The sequence below is a fragment of the Nerophis lumbriciformis genome, linkage group LG15 (genome assembly GCF_033978685.3).
Source record: "Nerophis lumbriciformis linkage group LG15, RoL_Nlum_v2.1, whole genome shotgun sequence".
NCBI classification, from domain to species: domain Eukaryota; kingdom Metazoa; phylum Chordata; class Actinopteri; order Syngnathiformes; family Syngnathidae; genus Nerophis; species Nerophis lumbriciformis.
The window spans coordinates 2687714-2713899 of NC_084562.2; the positions used below are offsets into that span (position 1 = coordinate 2687714).

The window sequence follows — 26186 nt, forward strand, 5'->3', positions numbered from 1 at the left end:
ACGCTGGCTGCAGCGAAACGAGACGAGTCATTGGATAAATACTGGGCTTTGCTGGACGCTCAGCGTCTCTGGGGGTCTATGGGACGCTCAACTTCTGCATGATGATTGGATGATCTGTCTAAGGCTGATTCCCTTTTAGATTGACAGCGAAATGAGCGAATCAGCGATCTTGTGTTGTAAATGTTTGTGGGAGCAGATTTCAATATTAATTCTGTTGTTCTGAGTTGAAGCGGAGACTTTCCTGATCCTCTTAGCAACATTTTCTTTGTTAAAAACTACTAGCGGCAAATATAGCTTCTATTTCTGGTGTTTTTTTGTGTTTGGAGACTGACTTCTTTCACAGTTTCTGTCCCTACCGAGCAGCGGGTGCTGCTGAGCCCCTCCACCGTCTCAAAGCACTCACAGGCGGACACACTTCGCACTAGCCAGTCCCAGCTAGCGAGCTAGCTTGGTAGCAAGCAAGATAATTTGAATGTTTTTTTTGTTTTTGTTTTTTTATTGAACAACAAACATACATTAATAATGCACACAAATGCACACAGGTGTACAAACTATTGTCATTATTGGCAATGATTGGAGCTACATCTGCAGGTACAGAGAGGAGCTTCTCCTGTTTAAAGTGGCTCAAGTCTTACACCCGCAACACCATGGGCCAAGGCCGTTGAAGCAGCCTAGCTCTGCTGGCCATTGAGAGGACACTTGTCAAATCCCTGGAAAAGACGCTGTGGAAGTCGCTTCCTCGCAGTTCCACTGAAGACACGGCACAAGAGTCCAGCGTGCAGATTCAACAAGGTTTTTAAGGATAATGTTTTCTTCAATAATCGATTTCTCTCCGAGAACATGACTTTTCAGTCATGTCCGTATCCTCTCTCTCGCTCTGCTCCCGGCCGCTTACTGTTAAAGACAACAGACGATTAGATTAACACGTATCACCTGTGAAATCTAATCACCTGCCAGCTGTGTCTTGCCGTCAGCACATGCCACGCCCCCGTCTGATGGTGCTTCAGAACCATGGACAGAGGCGGTGACCTTTGCTCCTGCAGGCGCGGTGATCACACTCTCCCCCACAGACGCCTTCTTGGTACGACAGGGTCACAGATCACTTTCTTAAAAAGGAACATAGGGTAGAAATTACGTCTAAATAAACCAACACATTTTATGATGTAGGCCGAAAATGAGCTTCCCCTCCTTGAGAGACCAGCATCCGCCACTGATATACATATATTTGGGATCTAGAGATTTATACATACAAACCACACTTGGCCACATGCACAGAGGGAGCGAGCGGCTTAGTGTCATTTCTGTGTGCTCTTTGGTGTGATTTATAACACATTCACATTTGAGCACACAGGATTAGGAATGGGTACTGAACTCAGTATTTTTATAAGTATCAAAGTCTGTCGATGCTACGAGGTACCGATTGCGCAAAATCAAACGTTGCCATTATTCGATACCTTTGTTGTACTTTACGTCAGGTCTGGTTGCAGACTCGGCACCGATTTAAGCACTTGGCCAGGAAACAAGCAATCAAACACTCTGAGAAGATTCATCCAGACTTCTGATAGCCAACAAAGCATGATTACATTGGATTTGCCATAGACATGCTTACAATTAGCAATAGCGATGTTATATGTTCATTACAACACCTCCAAATTTGGTAATCGCAACATTTGGTGTGTAATAAATACAATACTTACAGTATAAACACTTTGTAAGTCTCAACAAACGAAAATCCTAGCACATTCAACTTAATGGCAAAGATAATTTTCTGACAAAGGCAACAAACTGTAGTCTATACACTACTGACATCTAACGTCTTAAAATTGCAACTTCATGCAAAGTCTACTACTGTCTCTAATACAGTACAGTACAGTACTTGTAAATGAGACAGAGAAGTGTAAGAAAACAAGATCACAACTGGACAGCACAGCTCTATATTAAATGTTAAATTCTTGTATTATTATTATTATTATTATTATTATTATTATTATTATTGGTACCCTAAATTAAGGTATCCTTTCCCAGGTACTGGGAATTGGTCCCATATCAAGTATCAAATATGAAAGTATGAAACTATGAAAGGTACCCATCCCTAAAAGGGAACCGCAATCCACCAGAGTACACTTGAAAGTGAAACGAGAATCATCTCTTTAGTGGTCTCTGTCTGCTTGAGAACACAACTCCACGACCATCCAGGTCTGAGTGATCACAATACAACAGATAGGTGGCAGCATGGTCAAGAGCAGGTTTTACTTGGGCCAGAACCAGTTTCTCTTTGGTTGGTAGTGGTTGAGAACAGATAGGATTGTCCTATGTCACAGTACCAGACGGGCAGTTATCCAAATAATTCAGGCTGAAGATGTGAAGTGAAGTGAAGTGAAGTGAATTATATTTATATAGCGCTTTTCTCTAGTGACTCAAAGCGCTTTTACATAGTGAAACCCAATATCTAAGTTACATTTAAACCAATGTGGGGGGCACTGGGAGCAAGTGGGTAAAGTGTCTTGCCCAAGGACACAACGGCAGTGACTAGGATGACGGAAGCGGAGATCGAACCTGGAACCCTCAAGTTGCTGGCACGGCCACTCTACCAACCGAGCTATACCGCCCCATCCTGCATGTGATGCAGGATGCCAGACAGGTGGTGGACACAAGACTTGGAGACCCTCAGAGTGATGTGACTTGTTTTGGTTGAGTTTTAGGAAGAGGAGCAGAAGTTTGCAGATTGGCGATCAGGGCAACTCATGAAGGGGGAGAGGTGTGACATTGGAAGAGGTGGTGGTTGCCGTGGAGACTGAAAAGGTGTCATGGCAAAGTGAGGAAAAATGTGAGCAAAATCTGTTTAAAAAAGATAATTTGCTCTGTCAAGTGTGCCCTCCTGCTGTGGTGATGTTTTAAGTGAAAATAGTCATTTGTCTTCTCCATACCTTTCTCATTTTGTTCTGCAGGAATTTACTTTCAATGCTCAGAGTCCTTGACAGTTTGTTTTGTACACATAAAGCCAATGTTCATATGTGAAATATATGGGGGTTACCGATGACAATTACAGGCATATGGACAAAAATTATAAATTTAAAAAACATTGTAAAACCCACTTAAATTGTTTTCCTAAGAACCTTCTACCATGAAAGGAAAGTCTCACGGACACATTGGTGAATCAGGCAGATATTTCAATACAGGTCAGTTACTTCTTCTGCCATCCCAAATACCAAAGTGTTCACTACCAGTTCAGATATGCATCTTGGGGGTTAGAGCAAAAAAAACACAGAAATGTATGTCCCCGATCTTCTCAAATGTATACATACTCATGCGTGTGTAACTCAATGATCAGTCGCCTCTTCTAACAAAAGCCTGTCATCAGATCCAGACTGTTTTTCAACACTATCTTTTCCTTGGTTTGGTATTGTGGACACAGAGGATGGTCTGATAGCACCTTCCCATGTGTGATACTAAAGAAACTACTGCCATTGATTGCTTAAGTGATACATCGTATAGCATGAATTTGTATCTTAAAATTACAAGGCCAAGCAGGATCACAGAATGGCGGTGTATTTTAGGTTACCAGGTTCGATCCCCGCTTCTGCCATCCTAATCACAGCAGTTGTGTCCTTGGGGAAGAGACTTCACCCACCAGCTCCCTGTGCCACCCACACTGGTTTAAATGTAATTATGTATATAAAGCGCTTTGAGTCACTAGAGAAAAGCACTTTATAAATATATTTCACTTCACTTCATAATTGATAATATGCACATATTTACTAATGATTTTGATTATACTACAAGTGGTCTGCTAATACCTGACATCAGTATACTGTATGATGGAAACTATAAGAAAAGGAACATGGATGAAAAAAAGACCCTTCGAAGATTAGGCACAGAGAAAAGTATGGGTTGCTTTTAAGAATGAACTGAGAGAACAACGTTGGGACGTTAGTACTTTCATGATGCTTTGTGGCAAACATTGTCAATGAAAGCAACTAAATAGGAAGATGAAAAATCAACCTTGGAAGACAAACAGACAGAAAAATCTTTGTAACAAGAAAAATACATTACATAGAACTGTTATAACACAAATATCAATCGAGATAGGTTTAAAACTTACAAGAACAAGCTAAACAGCATCTTACGAATATGTAAGAAATAATATTAAGGTCAATTATTAGAAAGGTACAAATATAACATGAAAACAACATGGGGCATACTAAATAGTATCTTTAAAATTGGTGCTATGATGGATTATCCTCATTACTTCTCCGATGGAGACATAAAAATGACAATATGAACGATGCTGTTATATTCTGTTGATTTGCTATTATGATGGGATTACTTATTCTGTTTTTTTCTCCCATACTTGCTTAAACCATTGATTTCTGGCAGAGGACGATACCACTGTGAGCACCTGTTTGCAATTATCACTTTTCGCCCTATTTATACCTGACTATCACTCTTGGTGATCGCAGTTTCGTACAGACCGGTCCCAGTCTGATATCCTTAATGCTAACTTTTTCCAGGTATTTTTTCCAAAATCCTGTGCTCGCTTTTGCTTAACCATTATTGTGGTGCTGCCTGGCTTCTTTTGAACCACAAAAGACTCTAAATTGCCTTACGCATGGATCTCCCTTTTTGCAAACTGTAACCTATTTCAAAAATGGTAAGGAAAAATTCAACAGATGTAGTTGAAAGCTTTAATAACAACTTCGTAAATATTGCCCTATATCTGGAGGAAAGGATTCCAGATCCTGTGTCAATCGAGGACTTGAAAGACACCATAGACAGAAATCCCAACTCAATGGTTCTCACTGACGTGACAGAAGAGAGAAAATAATCAAAATCGTAAAGAAATGTAAATACCTCAACTGATTTTAACAGGTTTAATATGGAAAAGATAAAAAAAAGGTTATTGAAGAGGTTTCAAAACTTTTAGCGTACATCAGTAATCTATCATTTCAAACAGGCAAACTCCCAAACAAAATTAAAATAGCAAAAGTTGTACCGATTTATAAGACTGGAGACAAATACAAGTTTACAAACTATAAACCCGTTTCCTTACTTTCACAATTTTCAAAAATTATTGAAAATGTGTTTAACAACAAATTAGACCCATTTGACAAATACTCGCAGACAACCAATACGGATACAGAGCGAACATCTCAATCTTGATGGCATTAACCAAAATAACGGTAGAGATTACCAATGCAATGGATGGTAAACAGTGTGCAGCTGCAGTGTTTATCTAACAAAAACATTTGACACAATTAATTATAATATCTTAGTTAACAAATTGTAATGATGTGGAATCAGAGGGCTGGTCTTAAAATGGGTAAGAAGCTACTTAACCAGCATGGAGCAATATATGAAGCTATAGGAGAACACTACAGCGCTAAATATATCTTGGGGCGTACCCCAGGGATCAATACTGGGACCAAAATTGTTCAATCTCTAAATAAACAAATTATTTGCAGACGACACACGTGTGTTTTGTTCAGGAGAGAAGACACAGATCAAAAACAAATGATAACAGTCAAAATAAACAAATTAAAAAGATGGTTTGACAAAAACAGACTATCTTTGAACCTCAATAAAACTAAAATAATGTGATTTGGTGACAGCAGAAGAGAAAGTCAAACATAAATACAAATAGACTGAGTAGATATTGAAAGAGTAAATTTTTGGGGTGTAATAATAGATGATAAAGTGAACTGGATATCTCATATTAAAAAATATGCGCTTAAGACTTAAGCATATCAGTATGTGGAACTAAATTACAGAATTGATTAGGCAAAGAAGTCGGACAACGTATTAATATAATCCGATTTAAGAAACTGTTCAAACTCAAACTTTTTATAAAGTACAAAAAAGAAGAATCGTGATAAACATCTTGAACCTTTTTGAAAAATTAGATATTGTTATTAATTTCATTACATGGATCATAAATTAATAAACTATTTATTTATGATAACTTTATTCATTGTTTATTTATGATATTTGTTTACTACTTATTTGTCTATTCATTTATTTACCTACTCATTTACAGTATTCATTTGTTCACTGTTATATTGCAGACTGAGTACAAACAAATGTGTTAACAAAAACGGGCAGGATTTAATAAGCACTGCTTCTTCCTACTCCTTTTTGGACATGCTTTAATAAGAAACAAACACAATAGTTTTCTTTTTTCAACATAAAACAACACCATATTCAAACTGTGCATCGTGTATTTGTCTCCCCTGAAGCAAAAACATTAAATGGCCAACAACAAGACTCAAGTTGTGGATTGATTGACACAGCTCAGTTTTCATCTTTGCAATGGTAAAAAAAAAAAACGCCAGTGGTGGGCAAGCTACTTGGACAATGTAGCTAAGCTAAAGGTGAAGCTATCCCTGGAGAATTGTAGCAAGTTGCACTACAAGGTACACGGCAAAAGTAGCTTGCTACATCAAAGCTACAATTAACGGAATTCATATCTATGTATAATATCAATGTTGATGTAACTGAGAGTGTACAAATGGACCATAAAAGAGTCCATTGCTATAAACTGTCATTTAGCTGTTTAGCAGTTTATGCTGCTTCATTTACATCATCGAATGGCCAGCTGTTTCCTCGCTTCCCTGCTCCTTGGAAGTTTTATTGTATATCATAAATCATGCCTCTCACCAAATTGCACAATGTACACTTATATTGGACTTGAGTTGCTTGTATTTGTCACTCGTTGACAAAGTATTACTTCTGAGTGGTCAGCTCATATATTTCTTTAAAAATAATCCTTTTCTGTAATATTTAGTTTATTTCCACCGTAGACTATTAATTGTATTATGATATTACTTATCACTTACCATGGAGGTTGTCGGCCTCTTAACACCTCACTGTTGAGTTTGTACGTTCATGTTTCTTCTAAGCTGAGCAAAGTTAACGCTAATCAACTTGTTTGTTATCCTTTTATCCAAATTAAAATCGATTAGAGAACTGATAAAAAAAAAAAAAAAATCGTTAAGCAGAATTGAAAGTGGAATCAAAACCGCAAAAATCTTTAAAATTCCCATCCCTACTTCGGAAGCATAAATGAAGTAATGAAGAAATAAAGCATTTGTACTGGTAAGTCGGAATTTCCGAGTTCTTAGTTGAAATGTCAACTTGAACACTTGAAGGTCGGATTTCCTAATCAGAAAGTTGGAGAGTCTTCCCCATTCCCGAGTTGGCTTCAAAGATGGCTGCTGTTAGGGTAAACAATAATACAAGCTTCTGTGATATTCGTCATGAACACTCCTGACTATTTGTGTACAATGTATTGTTGTTTTTAGAAGACCTCAACGGCGGAGCAGGCGGAAGGCGGTAGATGTAAGAACCACCACAACGGCTGCGATGGCGGAAGAAGGCACTCCCACATCCATGTGGGCCCAGTTATGGGGAAATAACAACCCAAGACCTCAACGGTAGAACAGATTGCTAACCCTATAGAGCAGGGGTCCCCAAACTACGGCCCGCGGGCCAGATACGGCCCGCCAGCGTCCAAAATCCGGCCCGCGGGTAGTACCAAGTAAAAAAAACAATAACAAAAAAACATTTTTTTTTTTTTTCTAATTATTATTTTTTTTATTGTGTTCTTTTACACCCATCCATCAATCCATTTTCTACCGCTTGTTACTGAGTCTCCTAGGCAGATACGGCACGCCAGCGTCCAAAATCCGGCCCGCGAGTAGTCCTGGCTAAAAAGTAAGTAAAAATTGTGTTTATTTATTTTTTGATTATACTTTTTTTTAATCTGTCCTTTTTCGCCCATCCTAAAATCCATTCTCTACCGCTTGTTACTGGGTCTCCTAGGCAGATAAGGCACGCCAGCATCCAAAATCCGGCCCGCGGGTAATACCAAGTAAAAAAAAAACATATATTTATATATATATATATTTTTTATTATTATTTTTTTTAATCTTTCCTTTTTCGCCCATCCATCAATCCATTTTCTACCGCTTGTTACTGGGTCTCCTAGGCAGATACGGCACGCCAGCGTCCAAAATCCGGCCCCCGGGTAGTCCCGACTAAAAAAAAAAAAATGGTATATATGAATTATTTTTCATCTGTCCTTTTTCGCCCATCCATCAATCCATTTTCTACCGCTTGTTATTGGGTCTCCTAGCCGCTCACAGCAAATCATATTGTCTAAAAATGCATTTTCCCAGCGGTAACGGGACGTCATCACGCTTGTGCCACAAAGGCGGCAAGTGCGCGATCTTTCAGTCAATTAGTGCACGAGTGGAAAAAATGGCAAAATCTTTGGGGAAACATAAATTACACTCCGAGTGTAGAGTTTTTAAACATCAGTGGACATATGACTTTTGTTCAGTTTAAGGAAAAGACAGTTTGGATTGTATTTATTTATATATATATATATATATATATATATATATATATATATATATATATATATATATATATATATATATATATATATATATATATAGTGCGGCCCCTGGTCAAATTTTTTTAACCCACTACGGCTCCCGGGTCAAAAAGTTTGGGGACCCCTGCTATAGAGCGTCACAACGGCTGGGATGGCGGATGAAGGCTGCAGCAGAAAAGGGTCCCCAGTCGTCTTGGACTCCATGCCACTGGACCCTGACCCGGATCTGTCAAGGATCGTGTGGTGACCGTCTGTGCACCAGTCTCCCCACGTTAAACAAAGTCAGGCACAGACATCCTCCATAAAGGGATACTCCTCTACCAGGAGGACCGTCATACTCGCTTCGAGTGACCGCCGATGATGATGATTGTTGTTTTTATGGTAATGTTACAAAATATTTTTTTTTTCATGTGTTTTGTACGTTCCACAGTGCGAGCAATAGCGTGTGTTTCCTCTTCATTAATTCATTCTGTTTGAAGGTTGCAGAAGGAGTGCATATTTTTCCATAAGTTGTTCATAGTAAGATAAGGCAAGCGCATGAATAGCTTTGGTGGTTGTGGCCATCTTGATTTCCAACCTCGTAACGCTCATAACTCGTATTTGACGTCATTCCCAGCTCTGACTTCCAACTTCAGAGGTTAATGCTATTCACCAAAAGGAAAAGGAAAACAAAGGAAAATGATCCAGCTCTGTCCCCAGGGCTGGCATAAGAAGTATCTAATTAGGGATAGGTGAGGAAGTGGAAACACAAATAAAAGCGCTGGGCAGGAAATGATACAGAAACTAAAGAAAGAATTAAAAAAGTCCAAGGCAGTCATGAAAAATGATGACATACTGTATGTTGGCCAATTTAAGGTCGTAATCATATTTGTCGTTGGGTCAATTCCCTGCCTGGGCCCTAACAACTGGTCATTGGACAAATGGAACCTTTGCATCAGGAAGGACATGCAACATAAACAACTGTAAGAGTGTACACACAAGGCCATTTGTGCTGGAATTGGCTGTGATTTCCCCTCCACCTCGAGCCACACTATATACGAGCATTCATGCCACATTGTCTCGTTATTTTATTCTGCAATATCTAAGACTTTGTGGAATAATTCCAGTCTCCTATGGAGTTGCTCTCATTATTATATTTTGTGTCCGCTCTCATTCCTTTTCTAAATGAAATCCTAATGACAGCAGACCCTGTAGAGCAGTGGTCCCCAACCTTTTTGTAACTGCGGACCGGTCAACGCTTGAAAAATTGTCCCACGGACCGGGGGGGAGGTCTGGTATTTTTTTGGTTTTTGTTTTTTTCTCATAAAAAAATACAACCATGCGTGCTTACGGACTGTATCCCTGCAGACTGTATTGATCTATATTGATATATAATGTGGGAACCAGAAATATTAATAACAGAAAGAAACAACCCTTTTGTGCGAATAAGTGTGAATGGGGTAGGGAGGTTCTTTTGGGGTTAGTGCACTAATTGTAAGTGCATCTTGTGTTTTTTATGTTGATTTAATAAAATAAATTAAAACATTTAAAAAAATACATATATATATATATATGTTTGTTTTTTTAATTTCTTGTGCGGCCCGGTCCCAATCGATCCACGGACCGGTACCAGGCCGCGGACCGGGGGTTGGGGACCCCTGCTGTAGAGTAAGTGATGTTGTATTATGTTTGTTGGCTCTCATGAAGTCTGCCGTGAGCATTAATCAGTTATGTTGTTGGGGAAAAAAAGCATACGTTATGATGCATTTTTTAAATTAATGCACCGCGTATGCTTAAAATTATGACAATATGTAAATATTACATCTTATACATGTGACTGTTACTACATTACATATATACTTACATTATGTATATAAAACCTTAATGAAGGTGTTTACATGTTTTTTAAGAGCTTTGTAGGCAGAATAGAGCAGCTTCTATAGGCTCCATTGTAAGCAGAATTTTGATCGCATTTATTTAATATTTAGAATACATTTAAAAAACACATCCGTCGCAGTGACGTGCAGTCACTAGAGGCAGGTGAGGCGGGGCCTCACCTGCCATCATGGAAAGAAAAAAAATTTAAAAAGAAAAAAAATGTATTAAATTGTTATATGTATCCAGTGATTATACTATAAAGTTATTTTCCATTTAACTTCACCAGTTTTAGATTATTTTTATTCAAAATTGCTGAATTTTCACATTTGCCGTTCAAATACTGAGAAGAGACGGAGCGGTGAACAGCAGCCAGTTGAGGCACGTCACTCAGTTGTGCCTCAACATGGATTGGCTAACTGCTGGCCTGCTGTGCAGTGAGACAGTATCGCTATATGAACTATATTATACATTTCCATAGTTTAGTTAGCTGAGGTATATAATGTACAGTGTATTTTGTCAACAACTGTATGTGTGTAACGTATTTCTTGTGCTGAGTGATCATAAAACGGCTGCAAAAGATGCACTGGCTGAGGCTCCAGTAATCCCGCCTCCTGCACCCCCGCCGTAGAATGCAACCCCTGACGGGAGTGTTGTATCAACTAAAGCCCACACTTAAACTTTCCACGTGCAAGATTGAATCTATTTAAAAAAGTTATTTCATAAGAAGCCAAAAAGTGCAAAAACACAAATGTTCATGTTGGAGGAGTTGTGAATGACTGCAGGTCCACAACATTAGGTACACCTGCAGACTGCAGGTGTACCTAATTCACAACTCCTCCTACACGAACATTATTGTTTTTGCACTTTGTGGCTTCTTATTAAATAACTTTTGTAACCTATTTTAATGGGCTTTCCTCTTTGTGATGTTAAGTTCCTGTTATGCGCTGTTATACAGTATATGCCTTGAGCTCTTATTTTGAAGGCGCTAAGAGCGGAAGTGATGACACGTTGGAGTGGAGCGGAGGTTTTTGAAAGAAGGTAAATAAAGTGGTCCTCGTGTAAACTGGAGCCTCCGTGTTTGTTATTTTGTAGTTTCATACAGTATAGGCGACATTTATAGACCCTCGGTTACACTTTTTTAAATAGATTCAATCTTGCACGTGGAAAGTTTAAGTGAGGGCTTTAGTTGATATAACACTCCCATCAGGGGGTGTATTAATCCAGCACAACAGCGGCGAATGGACTTCATTTATAAGTAAAGGTAAGACCATAATAACGTTTTTTTTTATTAAATGTGCTTTTTTGTGTGCTACAGTTTGTATGTGTAAAGTTAAAGTTAAGTTAAAGTACCAATGATTGTCACACACACACTAGGTGTAATGAAATTTGTCCTCTGCATTTGACCCATTCCTTGATCACCCCCTAGGAGGTGAGGGGAGCAGTGGGCAGCAGTGGGCAGCAGCGGCGCCGCGCCCGGGAATACTTTTTGGTGATTTAACCCCCAATTCCAACCCTTGATGCTGAGTGCCAAGCAGGGAAGAATGCTGGTATGAGCTTTTAAAAAATAACCCGTTAACTGCTGCCAATCAAATGGTGAATAAGATACTCTTTAGGGTTTATATGTTTGTAAATCTGACTGTGATGAAGTCAGTGCCTCACCAGCCATGAACCTCACCGAAAGTCACTGATCCGTCGTCATGTCTTTCGTAATGATTGTGAATGATAGGCAAAAAAGTTGACTCCCCCTTTAACAAACTCCATCTTTACATGAACACTCTCATTCATTTTCACATTGTTAAACAATAAATAGTCTGGGCTGCCAAGCCTCACGCTCTGAGTGTGAGAGTCACGCCATTTAACACTTTCTCAAGCCACACGCCACACTTAACATTTCTCATGCTTATGTTTCCCCATTCACTACTCCATCCAGCCATCCATCCATTTTCTACCATATTTTTTCATAATAATAAACTTTTTTCCTCGCAACATGTTGTAGAACTCCGGCTTATTAGTGATTCCCAGAGCCCAAAAAAAGTCTGCGGGCTATAGAGCGTTTTCTATTCGGGCTCCAGTACTCTGGAATGCCCTCCCGGTAACAGTTAAAGATGCTACCTCAGTCGAGGCATTTAAGTCCCGTCTTAAAACTCATTGGTATACTCCAGCCTTTAAATAGACCCCCCTTTTAGACCAGTTGATCTGCTGTTTCTTTTCTTTTCTGCTCTGACCCCCTCTCCCTCGTGGAAGGGGGGGCACAGGTTCGGTGGCCATGGATGAAGTGCTGGCTGCCCAGGGTCGGGACCCGGGGTGGACCGCTCGCCTGTGCATCGGTTGGGGACATCTCTGCGCTGCTGACCTGTCTCTGCTCGGGATGGTCTCCTGCTGGCCCCACTATGGACTGGACTCCCACTATTATGTTAGATTCACTATGGACTGGACTTTGACAATATTATGCTAGACCCACTCGACGTCCATTGCACCGGTCACCCTAGGGGGGGGGGGGGGGGGGGGGGGGGGGGGGGCACCCACATCTGCGTTCCTCTCCAAGGTTTCTCATTGTCAGCCCACTGGGTTGAGTTTTTCCTTGCCCTGATGTGGTATCTGAACCGAGGATGTCGTTGTGGCTTGTGCAGCCCTTTGAGACACTTGTGATTTAGGGCTATATAAATAAACATTGATTGATTGATTGATTGTTCGAGTAACTGATTGATTGACTGAAATAACCAGTCACAGACCAATCCATACATTGTTGTGCTTAAAACTAGCCAACCATGGAAGGCACCACTCAATGTAAACCAATCAAAAGCAACCTGAGGCGGGTCTTGGCATCTCTGTCTTTCACTCACACCGAAATCGCTGTGTTGTCAACTTCACGACGTTCTCGCTAAATCTAGTATCTTTTCAACTCCTCTTAGTAACTCTCTTTCTCTGGAGCGACTAGCGTCAAATCTAGCGACTTTTTTGGATGTTTTGGAGACATGAAAGCGCATTGTCCTCAACGTACAAGCGGTAGCTGAGCCTTTCCTCACAGGGGGTGCCCTGTCTACTACTCTACTGCATCTATGCTCTTAGACAGCTTGTACTAAAAACACATTTCCTTGTAGTTTTAAGTGCAATCACAATAAAGTCCATACCATTGCAGTCCGAGCAGAGAGGAGATGGCGCTGCCCCTGTTTCTGCCTTAATTGGTTTACAGAGAGAGATTAATGTCCATCCATCCATCCTTCCATTTTCTACCGCTTGTCCCGTTCGGGGTCGCGGGGGTGCTGGAGCCTATCTTAGCTGCATTCGGGCCGAAGGCGGGGTACACCCTGGACAAGTCGCCACCTCATCGCAGGGCCAACACAAATAGACAGACAACATTATCACTCACATTCACACACTAGGGCCTATTTAGTGTTGCCAATCAACCTATCCCAAGGTGCATGTCTTTGGAGGTGGGAGGAAGCCGGAGTACCCGGAGGGAACCCACGCAGTCACGGGGAGAACATGCAAACTCCACACAAAAAGATCCCGAGCGCAGGATCGAACCCAGGACGTTCGTATTGTGAGGCAGACGCACTAACCCGTGTACCACCGTGCTGCCGAGATTAATGTGAATACAATAAATAAAGTTACATTTGGAAAAAAAAAAATTATAATAAGAATTGTTCATGTTAATGAGCCAGTCAGTAGATTTGGTTCATTTGTGAATATCACAACCCTTCAGTCTTTTGATCAAATTTCATACATTTTTCAACAAAAAACATACAACTAAACTAATAATCAACAGAATTTTTATTTTATTTACAATTGTAATCATACATTTCATTTTTTAACTCACTTTTTATGCCTCCCTCCATGTTATTCCTCTCCTACAGCATCCATTGTAATCAATTATGCAAGTGAGCCAATGATGTCATCTAGCAACTTCTAGCAACTTTTATGACGGCCAATAGCAATGGCAACACTGAAAGATCAAGAGCGATCAGAAGAGATTGAAGACAGTGAGGACAGAGTTGAAGAAGAGATTCACACAGATGCAGAGGATGAGACAAAGTAGCCAGGAGAGAAAACAGTGGAGATGATTTTCATTTCTAAGTTCTGGTTAATTAAGACTAGCATTAAGAGGCCACATGGCAGGGAGAGCTGTTGGAGGTGAGAACATCAGTCTTAAGTATAAATCGACGTTAAAACAGGCCAAATTGGTGTTAAAAAAGGTCAAATGTTTTTCAAATGCATCATGCCACCAAAGTCTCACTCTTGTCATTTTCTGAAACTTGGCAGCCCAGAATAGCACTCATCAAAAAACATTAAGATACAATTAATACATTGTAAATGTATTAATTGTAAATCTTTATCGGATGATTTCACTCATGGATGATCAGAGTGCGATCAATGATCGGCATCATACAATTCTGATCGAAACACCCCCATAAACAACAAGATATGTGTAAATGTTTTTTTATGAGGTTTTCTAAAATACAGTGACATTTTTTTGTGAAAGTGTATTCCTGTGGAAAGAAACCAGAATCATTGGGAATCGGAATCGAGACGAGGTACCATAAACGCTCAACCCAAACTCTGAAGGAAGAATTTTTTTTGATGGCTTGTAAAACATAATCTATGCACACTTTTGACCAAAGAACCACCATTACATGTAGACCAGAAAGAAGTGTTTTAAAAGTAGAACAACTGGCTTTTTACTGATCATATCAAACTATTTCCATGTTTAAAATGTTTTTTTTTACATTTTGTAATTTTATTGTTTAATTTTTTGTATTTATATCTATTACTACTATTATTCTCTAAATTGTATGTTCCTATTGACCTATTAATGCATTATTTATATTCTATTTCACATATATTATATCAAAAAGTGTTTCGTTGACGCACTTCCATCTAAAAACTAAACAAAAGAATAACACAAAATAAGTAACAAGTCCACATTAATGTGAATATGTTTTCTTTTAGAACAGGGATGTCCTAACTTTTCCCACTGAGGGCCGAACTGAAAGATTTAAGGCTGCAGAGGCCATTTTGCAATGTTTTATTTAACCTTTAGAGTTCTGTGACAAAGAAGGGTCCCAGTCATAAAAGTATAAAAAACAAGTCATCCATCCATCCATCCATTTTCTTCCGCTTATCCAAGGTCGGTCGTGGGGGCAGCAGCCTAAGCAGAGAATCCCAGACTTCCTTTTCCCTAGCCACTTTGTCCAGCTCCTCCCGGGGGATCCCGAGGCGTTCCCAGGCCAGCCGGGAGACATAGTCTTCCCAACGTGTCCTGGGTCTTCCCCTTGGCCTCCTGCCAGTCAGACGTGCCCTAAACACATCAGGAGGCGTTCGGGTGGCATCCTGAGCAGATGCCCGTACCACCTCATCTGGCTCCTCTCAATGTGGAGGAGCAGCGGCTTTACTCTGAGCTTCTCTCGGATGACAAAGCTTCTCACCCTATCTCTAAGTCATATGTTATTATTTTAATTTTTGTTGTTCAATGTTAAATCTCTGGATCAACTTTGGGTGTACCTGTCCGTATGAAGTAACATTTTTTTTTTTTTAAGTTTAATGCCCTTTTTGTCAAGAAAACCCTGTTTTTTCATAGCAAAAACACAAAACATGCAATATTTTCCCCAAACTAATTTTCAAATTGGAAATTTTAATGTTAATAGGTCAATAATTCATAACAACATTGATTTTATTTCATTGATTTTAATTCATTACTATGGTTTTAAAAATGGCACCACTCAAAAGTGTATAAAAAAAGTCTTACACTTTTTAAATGTTTCTTACAACAAGTCTCTAGATCAACTTTAGATCTATCCATCCGTTCATTTTCTACCGCTTGTCCCTTTCGGGGTCGCGGGGGGTGCTGGAGCCTATCTCAGCTGCATTCGGGCGGAAGGCGGGGTTAACCCTGGACAAGTCGCCACCTCAGTACAGAACTTCAGATCTATCCATTGATCCATATAAGCTTTTGTTAATTTTTTATGTTTTTTTTGCCCTTTTTGTCAAAGAAATCTTTGTTTTTTTATTGGGCAGAAAAACAAAATCTGTATTATTTCTCCCTAAAAAAAATATATTCGAAATGAAATATTTGATGTGAAGTAATTTAATTCAAAACAACATTGATTTTGATTCATTATTATTTTTTGAGCAATGATAGTTTTGAATAAAAAAAAGAAAAACTGCCTGCATGGCAGCTTTGTGTTATTAGAACCAATATTGAATGTGCCGTGGGCCGTTAAAAAAATTACCTGCGGTTCGCATATGGCACCCGGGCCGCACTTTAGACACCTCTGGTTTAGAAAAGCATTAATTTTGTTAACATTGATTGAACTTGTTTCTAAAGGTGCTTAATAAACATGTTAAGAGCATATGCTGTATGTATTCACTTAATTCTTGAGTCTCTTTGCTCATGTAAAAGGAAACACGATTAATACAGATTAAAAATGAAGATATTCAATTCTGATTAATTGAAATTAATTAACTGATAGCCTGAAATGTATAAGATTAAATGTTTTATTGTTGGATTTGTTATGAACAATATGTTATGAAAGATATTGTCAAAATTGAACGAACAGATACATTTAGGAAAAAAGACAAAGTGCCACATTAAAACAAGATAAAGGTACACAAAAAAAAAAGATAAATGACCACATAAAATAATGTGTCAGGCCAAATCTGGCCCCCGGGCCTTGAATTTGACACTTATGCTTTAAAAAAAACGTACAAGTTATTTATTAACATAAACGTTATGTTAAAGCTGTTGAATAAACACTGTAAGTGCATTCATATATTCTCTTCATTCTTGAGTTTCTTTGCTCATGAAAAATGAAAAACATAATAAAAAAACATATTAAAAAAATGTATGATATTTAATCGTGATTAATTGAAATTAATCCGCAGCAAATCTAAAAACGATTTATTGTTGGACGGCCACACTGCCCCTAAAGATGTAGGGCACCACAATTTGCGGGGTTAGTGTGAAGAAGCGCATGTAAATTGTTTAAATAATGAATGACGGGCGCTACATTTATGAAATTTTAACCGAAAATGTATTCATAGCTGCTTACTGCTACAAGGGATTACTTGCTCCCATGTTGCACCGCTTCAGTGCTTGTCTCGTAAGGCAAAGGTGCCGGGTTCAAATCCCAGTCAGAGTGGACTTTGAAAAGTTTATGAATTTATGTTTTAAGGGGGAAAAATTTTGCAAAACCAACTTTTGTGACCTATTGGTATCTGCTGTTGTGTTTTTGTATGTGCATAAGTCCCAAAAATTTCTAAACAAATCGTGGAGGCGTTGGGAAATATTTATAAAATAATCTGTCCTTCATATATACTTCTTGGAAACCAGGTGTTTGGAATTTGCCTATTTGGTGAAGTTTTCCCCAGGTGTGGCATCAACGGATTATAAATATGTGGTATACATTGACCCAAAGGGCTTTGTGCATGTCCGCCATAGTCAATAAGCATCTTCTTTTCCCTCTATCATCTTGTTGTGGGGCACACTGGCTCGTACATGTACAAACCCCGTTTCCATATGAGTTGGGAAATTGTGTTAGATGTAAATATAAACGGAATACAATGATTTGCAAATCCTTTTCAACCCATATTCAATTGAATGCACTACAAAGACAAGATATTTGATGTTAAAACTCTTAGAATTTCATAGCTGCAACACGTGCCAAAGTAGTTGAGAAAGGGCATGTTCACCACTGTGTTACATCACCTTTTCTTTTAACAACACTCAATAAACGATTGGGAACTGAGGAAACTAATTGTTGAAGCTTTGAAAGTGGAATTATTTCCCATTCTTATTTTATGTAGAGCTTCAGTCGTTCAACAGTCCGGGGTCTCCGCTGTCGTACTTTACGCTTCATAATGCGCCACACATTTTCGATGGGAGACAGGTCTGGACTGCAGGCGGGCCAGGAAAGTACCCGCACTCTTTTTTTACCAAGCCATGCTGTTGTAACACGTGCTGAATGTGGCTTGGCATTGTCTTGCTGAAATAAGCAGGGGCGTCCATGAAAAAGACGGCGCTTAGATGGCAGCATATGTTGTTCCAAAACCTGTATGTACCTTTCAGCATTAATGGTGCCTTCACAGATGTGTAAGTTACCCATGCCTTGGGCACTAATGCACCCCCATACCATCACAGATGCTGGCTTTTGAACTTTGCGTCGATAACAGTCTGGATGGTTCGCTTCCCCTTTGGTCCGGATTACACGATGTCGAATATTTCCAAAAACAATTTGAAATGTGGACTCGTCAGACCACAGAACACTTTTCTACTTTGCATGAGTCCATCTTAGATAATCTTGGGCCCAGAGAAGCCGGCGGCGTTTTTGGATGTTGTTGATAAATGGCTTTCGCTTTGCATAGTAGAGCTTTAACTTGCACTTACAGATGTAGCGACCAACTGTATTTAGTGACAGTGGTTTTCTGAAGTGTTCCTGAGCCCATGTGGTGATATCCTTTAGAGATTGATGTCGGTTTTTGATACAGTGCCGTCTGAGAGATCTAAGGTCACGGTCATTCAATGTTGGTTTCTGGTCATGCCGCTTACGTGGAGTGATTTCTCCAGATTCTCTGAACCTTTTGATGATATTATGGACCGTAGATGTTGAAATCCCTAAATTTCTTGCAATTGCACTTTGAGAAACGTTGTTCTTAAACTGTTTGACTATTTGCTCACGCAGTTGTGGACAAAGGGGTGTACCTCGCTACATCCTTTCTTGTGAAAGACTGAGCATTTTTTGGGAAGCTGTTTTTATACCCAATCATGGCACCCACCTGTTCCCAATTAGCCTGCACACCTGTGGTATGCTCCAAATGAGTGTTTGATGAGCATTCCTCAACTTTATCAGTTTTTATTGCCACCTTTCCCAAATTCTTTGTCACATGTTGCTGCCATCAAATTCTAAAGTCAATGATTATTTGCAAAAAAAAAAAAGTTTATGAGTTTGAACATCAAATATGTTGTCTTTGTAGCATATTCAACTGAATATGGATTGAAAATGATTTGCAAATCATTGTATTCCGTTTATATTTACATCTAACACAATTTCCCAACTCTTATGGAAACGGGGTTTGTATTATTTTTATTATATTTTACATATATAAGGGCTTTGTGCATGTCTGCCATAGTCAATAAGCATCTTCTTTTTCCTCTATCATCTTGTTGTGGGGCACACTGGCTCGTACATGCACATGCATCCTCCGCTGTTGCCATTTTCAATGCAAAGTAGCGTATAGTTCGAACTAAATGTGTCAGTAGACTCGCTATGAAGTGCTAAAAACTACAACATGGCTGATGGGGAGAGGACCCTGCCAAAGTGGAGGCACGTAAATACGACACAAAATGGTGCATCCTGAAGAGACAGTCAGAAAATGGCTTGAAGAAGGCTTGTGAAACATAATCACTGCACACTTTTGACCAAAGAACCACTATTACATGTAGACCACAAGGAAGTGTTTTAAAAGTAGAAAAACAGGCTTTTACTGATCATGTTAAACTGTTTCCATGTTTTAAATGTTCTTTTTACATTTTTTATTTTTATTGTGTATTTTTTTTCATTTATATCTAATATTAATACTATTATTCTCTCAATTTTATGTTCCTATTAACTTACTAATGTATTATTTATATTCTGTTTAACATATATAAGGGCTTTGTGCATGTCCGCCATAGTCAATAAGCATCTTTTTTTTCGTCTATCGTCTTGTTGTGGGGCACACTGGGTCGTACATGCACATGCATCCTCCGCTGTTGCCATTTTTAATGCAAAGTAGCGTATAGTTCAAATTAAATCTGTCAGTAGACTCGCTATGAAGTGCAAACAACTACAACATGGCTGATGGGGAGAGGACCTTGTCAAAGTGGAGGCACGTAAATAAGACACAAAATGGTGCATCCTGAAGAGACAGTCAGAAAATGGCTTGAAGATGGCTTGTAAAACATAATCTATGCACACTTTTGACCAAAGAACCACCATTACATGTAGACCAGAAAGAAGTGTTTTAAAAGTAGAACAACTGGCTTTTTACTGATCATATCAAACTATTTCCATGTTTAAAATGTTTTTTTTTACATTTTGTAATTTTATTGTTTAATTTTTTGTATTTATATCTATTACTACTATTATTCTCTAAATTGTATGTTCCTATTGACCTATTAATGCATTATTTATATTCTATTTCACATATATTATATCATATATCCACTTCAAGAAACTCTTCAAACTGTTCAAAAGTGTTTACAAAGTACAAAGAAGAAGAACCATGATAAACATTCTGAATTTATCTCATCCATCCATTCATTTTCAAGATAATCTTACTCATCTCACCATATTAAATATAACTTACTTCACCAATTATTATTTATTTATTTTTATTGTAATTACTTATGGAGTATATTGTGAATCAATTGAGAACAGGAAGTGAACAAAAGTTTTAGCAACTGCTATGTAAAGGGAAAGGGGTAAGATTAAATAAGCTCTGCTTCTTCCTACTCCTTTTCGAATATGTTGAATAGAGAAACTGGAAATTGTGATGTATCATGTTGTATGCATGCATGTTCGAAATAAACTCAAACTCAAACTCAAACTCAAACTCAACTCATATGTGTCATAGTATTTTTAAGATCAAACTTATTTTGTGCGTGTGAGTGTGTTTGTATGGATGCAGGTTTTTTTTCTTTGTTCTTTTTTTGTGTAAAGCACTTTGTGTTTGCCACTTGCTGTGTATGAAAAGCACTATATAAATACAGCTTGATTGATTGATTGATAAACATGACCCTTTTAATGGTTTAAAAAAAATGTTTGCACACAAAACATTTATGTTTCTATAAACCTATTTTTAGTACATAACATCAATCACAAAAAATGTAAAATTTTAACCTTAATTTGAATTATATTTCAGTTTATTTTGAACAGACATACGATGCAATGTAATGCATCACACAATTCCAGTTGTTTCATGACAGCACGTCCGAAAAGGAGTAGGAAGAAGCAGAGCTTGTTAAATCCTACCCCTTTTCATACCATAGCAATTGTAGTGAACAAATAAATAATAAATAAATAATATACCATAGTAAGCATACAAATATTAAATACATAAATAATCTTTGTCTCAATAAAAAAAAGAAAAACATTTGATGTTTAATTTAAAAAAAAAATGGTGAAAAAATGGACCCTCTAAATACAATTCTGCCCCAATTTAACTTTGGACAGCCCTGCTGGGCACTAGTAATTTGTTATGACTGAGATGTTGTGAATGTTACACATTACAATGAGTTAAATATCATGTATTTGTACAAAAAAAAATCCAAGCAATTGATCTCCTGCTGGTTTTGACGTTCACCCCCTTACTAACCATGCAAATTCTATAATTTTGGCACAGCAGGTTTATTATAACTGCAATAAAACACATTGAATACTGATTATAAAATAATTTGTACTTGGTTTGAGTGAAACACAAGTCATTCGTACACGGAGAGTACCTGACATGAGTACTTGAGTACTCGAGTATTTACTAGTTGAACTTCCGCCCAGGCAGCAGTGAAGGTGGCTGGAGGAGCCCAGTGCAGTGTGACACAGGCCGGACCCACTGCTCCAGGTTGCCCGGTAGGCTGCCTGCGGAGCTTCACGTAGACTCTTCGTATTCCGAGCACAGAAGAAGGACAACCATACCCGCTGCAGCTAACTCAAAAACCCCTCGATCGTTCCAGCATTTTTTTTTAACGCTTTACAGGCGCCGCTCGGTTTGTGGTTACTTAATGGGGCAGCAAGGTAGGCTACCGCGGCTGTCGCCAGCAGCACTGCAACTTTATTTTCACGGACTAATGCGACACACAGACCTTCTATAACCGCTACATCGCTCGTCTTTCAACACAATGGCGGATTTTTTAACCTTAACGACACATTTAACGCGCTTTTATTTTTAAAAGTCGGAACCGCGCGGACGCCTAACTTCGACCATCGTTCAGAGGTCGACGTCGACATTAACCAACAAACAAACACACAGGAAAAAAAACATTTTATTATCCTCATTTTTTTTGGCGTCGCTTGGATCTACGTAAGGGGGAAAATGCGTTTTGTTTCGTTTTGGATGTCTCTTTGGTGTTTCCTTCGCCTCGGAACCACCGGCCAAGAGAAGTCGACCCCGGCTATTTGTTCTCCCTCATGCGGCTGCGATGAAGATGGAGGTGCGGACTGCTCCAGCAGGGGACTGACCACCGTCCCTAGCGGCCTCAGTGCCTTCACCTACTACCTGTAAGTACACATAACCTGCATGTTGCTCACTCAAACACTGGCTAAGCGTGTCCTAATGCAATTGACAGACCATTGAACATATGTTGCTTGCATTGGGCTTGTTATGTATTGTTAGGTCAAATAACTTTGCGACCTCAACACTGAGGAACAGAGCTGCAACATTCTGCAAACATGTGCTTGGAATTGAGATTGCAAGCACAAAAAAAAAAATGTTCACAGCCATGTGCTTTTGTAACAACAATAATAAATGGAGCACAGTTTTTATTGTCTGTAGAATAGACCAGTGTTTTTCAACCACTGTGCCGTGGCACACTAACCTGACTTTTGCCAGATCCTTGTAGTTCGCTGAGCTCCACACAAGGATCTGGGATTCCTCAATGGGAGATGTATTTCAGAAGGCATGGCCTTGTAAAAAAAAATAATTGTATGTGATTGGATAAACCACTTGTCCGTTATCTTGAATGACGTGCTACTTCAACCACTCACATCGACATCAACCCGTGACGCTGATGAGAGCATCGCTGCGAAATACAAAACGGAACAGCCGACATATTTGATAACGACAGAGCGAAACGTTCTCTGTTCATCTTTTAAATAATTAATATTCGATAGATTCGAAAAAAACAGTTGCAATAGCAGCGAGGGCTGCGTGCCGCCATTGTTTGAATGAAACAGTCGCTTCGGCGCTACGTCACATCTATGAAATCCCGCCCGGCGATCCTGATTGGTTCATTACCAGAAGGCGGGGCCTTGTAAAAAAAATCATTGTATGTGATTGGATAAACCACTTGTCCGTTATCATAAATGACGTGCTACTTCAACGACTCACATCGATATCAACCCGTGACTCTGATGAGAACGACGCTGGGAAATCCAAACCCGGTCTGAAGAAGAGCCAAAACATCCTTGCCACCAATAAATGCCTGCAAAGCCGTTCTCTGGTCATATTTTAAAGCATTAATATTCGATAGATTTCGAAAAAAACAGTTGCAATAGCAGCGAGGGCTGCGTGCCGCCATTGTTGTTTGAATCAAACAGTCGCTTCGGCGCTACGTCACATCTATGAAATCCCGGCCGGTGATCCTGATTGGTTCATTATTTTTTGCTATCTGGAAGGAGTTTGCAATGCCTTAGTAGAGCCCAGATCCTTGTGGATCTCAGCGAACTACAAGGGTCTGGCGAGAGTCGGGTTAGCGGCACACTAGTGTGCCTTGAGTTACAGTCTGGTGTACCGTGGGAGATGATCTAATTTCACCTATTTGGGTTAAAAATATTTTTTGCAAACCAGTAATTATAGCCGGAAAATTATGTGTTGTTGTTCAGTGTCGGTGCTGTCTAGAGCTCGGCAGAGTAACCGTGAATACTCTTCCATATCAGTAGGTGGCAGCAGGTAGCTAATTGCTTTGTAGATGTCGGGAACAGCGGGAGGCAGTGTCCAGGTAAAATAGGTGTCTAATGCTTTAACCAAAAATAAACAAAAGGTGATTGCGCTAAGAAAAGGCATCAAAGTTTTGGGAAGGCTATGCAGAACGAAACTAAAACTGAATTGGCTACAAAGTAAACAAAAACAGAATGCTGGACGACAGCAAAGACTTACTGTGGAGCAAAGACTGTGTCCACAATGTACATCCGAACATGACATGACAATCAACAATGTCCCCACAAAGAAGGATAAAAACAACTGAAATATTCTTGATTGCTAAAACGAAGTAGATGTGGGAAATATCGCTCAAAGGAAGACATGAAACTGCTACAGGAAAATACCAAAACAAGAGAAAAAGCCACTAAAATAGGAGCAGAAGACAAGAACTAAAACACTACACACAGGAAAACAGCAAAAAATAACTCACGGCGTGATGTGACAGGTTGTGACAGTACACCTACTTTGAGACAAGAGCTATAGTGATGCATGGTTGGTTATGGTTTAAAGTCACATCCAACAATTGTGACAGATAGGCTCCAGCACCCCCCGCGACCCCGAAGGGAATAAGCGGTAGAAAATGGATGGACTTTTTACTGTCAACTGAGTTTAATTTTTTAATGATTTCTGCTGGTGATGGGCCTCCGGATTTTTTCAACGCAAAAAAATGTGCCTTGGCTCAAAAAAGGTTGAAAAACACTGGAGTAGACGTCGTCCTTGTCTTGTTCTACTTAATAGAAATGTCCAATGTTTTTTTCTGCTGTTTGGTTATTGTAAGGCCAAAACATTGCACATAAGGCTGGGCGAAAAGGTCTAAAAATTAAATCTTATATTTTTTTTCCACAAAAAATCTTAATTACAATTTTGTTCCCCCCGACTTGTTAAATAAACCAATTAATAGAAATGACAGATACATCAAAACATTTTCTTTTATTTGATCAAAAACTAGTAGTTTGAAATAACGCTGCATACACTTCCTCTAATTTATTATTCTCATTTTTGGCGTCACTTCAAGAAACTCTTCAAACTCAAAGTGTTTACAAAGTACAAAGAAGAAGAACCATGATAAACATTCTGAATTTATTTCATCCATCCATTCATTTTCAAGATAATCTTACTCATCTCACCATATGAAATATAACTTACTTCACCAATTATTATTATTTATTTATTTTTTTTTAAATTGTTTTTACTTATGGAGTATATTGTGAATAAATTGAGAACAGGAAGTGAACAAACGTTTTAGCAACTGCTATGTAAAGGAAAAGGGGTAGGATTAAATAAGCTCTGCTTCTTCCTACTCCTTTTCGAACATGTTGAATAGAGAAACTGGAAATTGTGATGCATCATGTTGTATGCATGCATGTTCCAAATAAACTCAAACTCGACTCAACTCAACAACTCTCAGCACAATTCAAATTTGTATAGGGCTCAAAAGGGCATGGGATTTCGCAATGCATTGTGGGTGAAGGTTAGCCATTTTTGCTGGACGTAGGTTTTGTTTACATGTACTGTACCCGCGATAATTTGATAGAGCAACACACTGGATTTAAAATAGATCGTACGAAATAAAAAGGCAAACTATACCCTATTCCAGGGGTGTCCAAACTTTTTCCACTGAGGGCCATCCATCCATCCATTTCCTACCGTTTGTCCCTCTAGGGCAGTGGTTCTCAACCTTTTTTCAGTGATGTACCCCCTGTGAATTTTTTAAAAATTCAAGTACCCCCTAATCAGAGCAAAACATTTTTGGTTGAAAAAAAAGAGATAAAGAAGTAAAATACAGCACTATGTCATCCGTTTCTGATTTATTAAATTGTATAACAGTGCAAAATATTGCTCATTTGTAGTGGTCTTTCTTGAACTATTTGGGAAAAAAAGATAGGTTTTTATTTATATTTATAAATAATTTTTGAATTGTTGCTATTTTTAGAATATTTAAAAAAAATCTCACGTACCCCTTGGCATACTTTCAAGTACCCCCAGGGGTACGCGTACCCCTATTTGAGAACCACTGCTCTAGGGGACGCGGGGGTGGCTGGAGTCAGTCCTAGCTGCATTCGGGCGGATGGCGCGGTACGTCCTGGACAAGTCGCCAACACAGATAGACAACCAATCACACTCACATTTGCACACTAGGCCAATTTTATGTTGCCAATCAACCTATCCCCAGGTGCATGTCTTTGAAAGTGGGATTAAGCTGGAGTACCCAGAGGGAACCCACACAGTCACAGGGAGAACATGCAAACTCCACATTGAAAAA

At 39.0% G+C, this 26186-nt stretch overlaps 1 protein-coding gene and 1 long non-coding RNA gene across 2 annotated transcripts in view; one reads left to right on the forward strand and one right to left on the reverse strand.

Annotated features, from left to right (window-relative positions):
• Positions 1 to 750: 750 nt before the first annotated feature.
• On the reverse strand, positions 751 to 21869 carry LOC133616017 (uncharacterized). The gene is made up of 3 exons (XR_009816806.1): positions 21732 to 21869; positions 951 to 1106; positions 751 to 894 (listed from the first exon to the last, which is right to left on the reverse strand). It is a non-coding gene; the product is annotated as an uncharacterized lncRNA (long non-coding RNA).
• The window catches only part of LOC133616016 (leucine-rich repeat-containing G-protein coupled receptor 4-like), a 90491-nt gene continuing 86064 nt past the window's right edge, over positions 21760 to 26186 (forward strand). Inside the window, exon 1 of the mRNA XM_061974997.2 lies at positions 21760 to 22503. Coding sequence (XP_061830981.1) covers positions 22319 to 22503 — 185 coding nt within the window. The 5' untranslated portion in view covers positions 21760 to 22318. The remainder of the gene's footprint in view (positions 22504 to 26186) is intronic.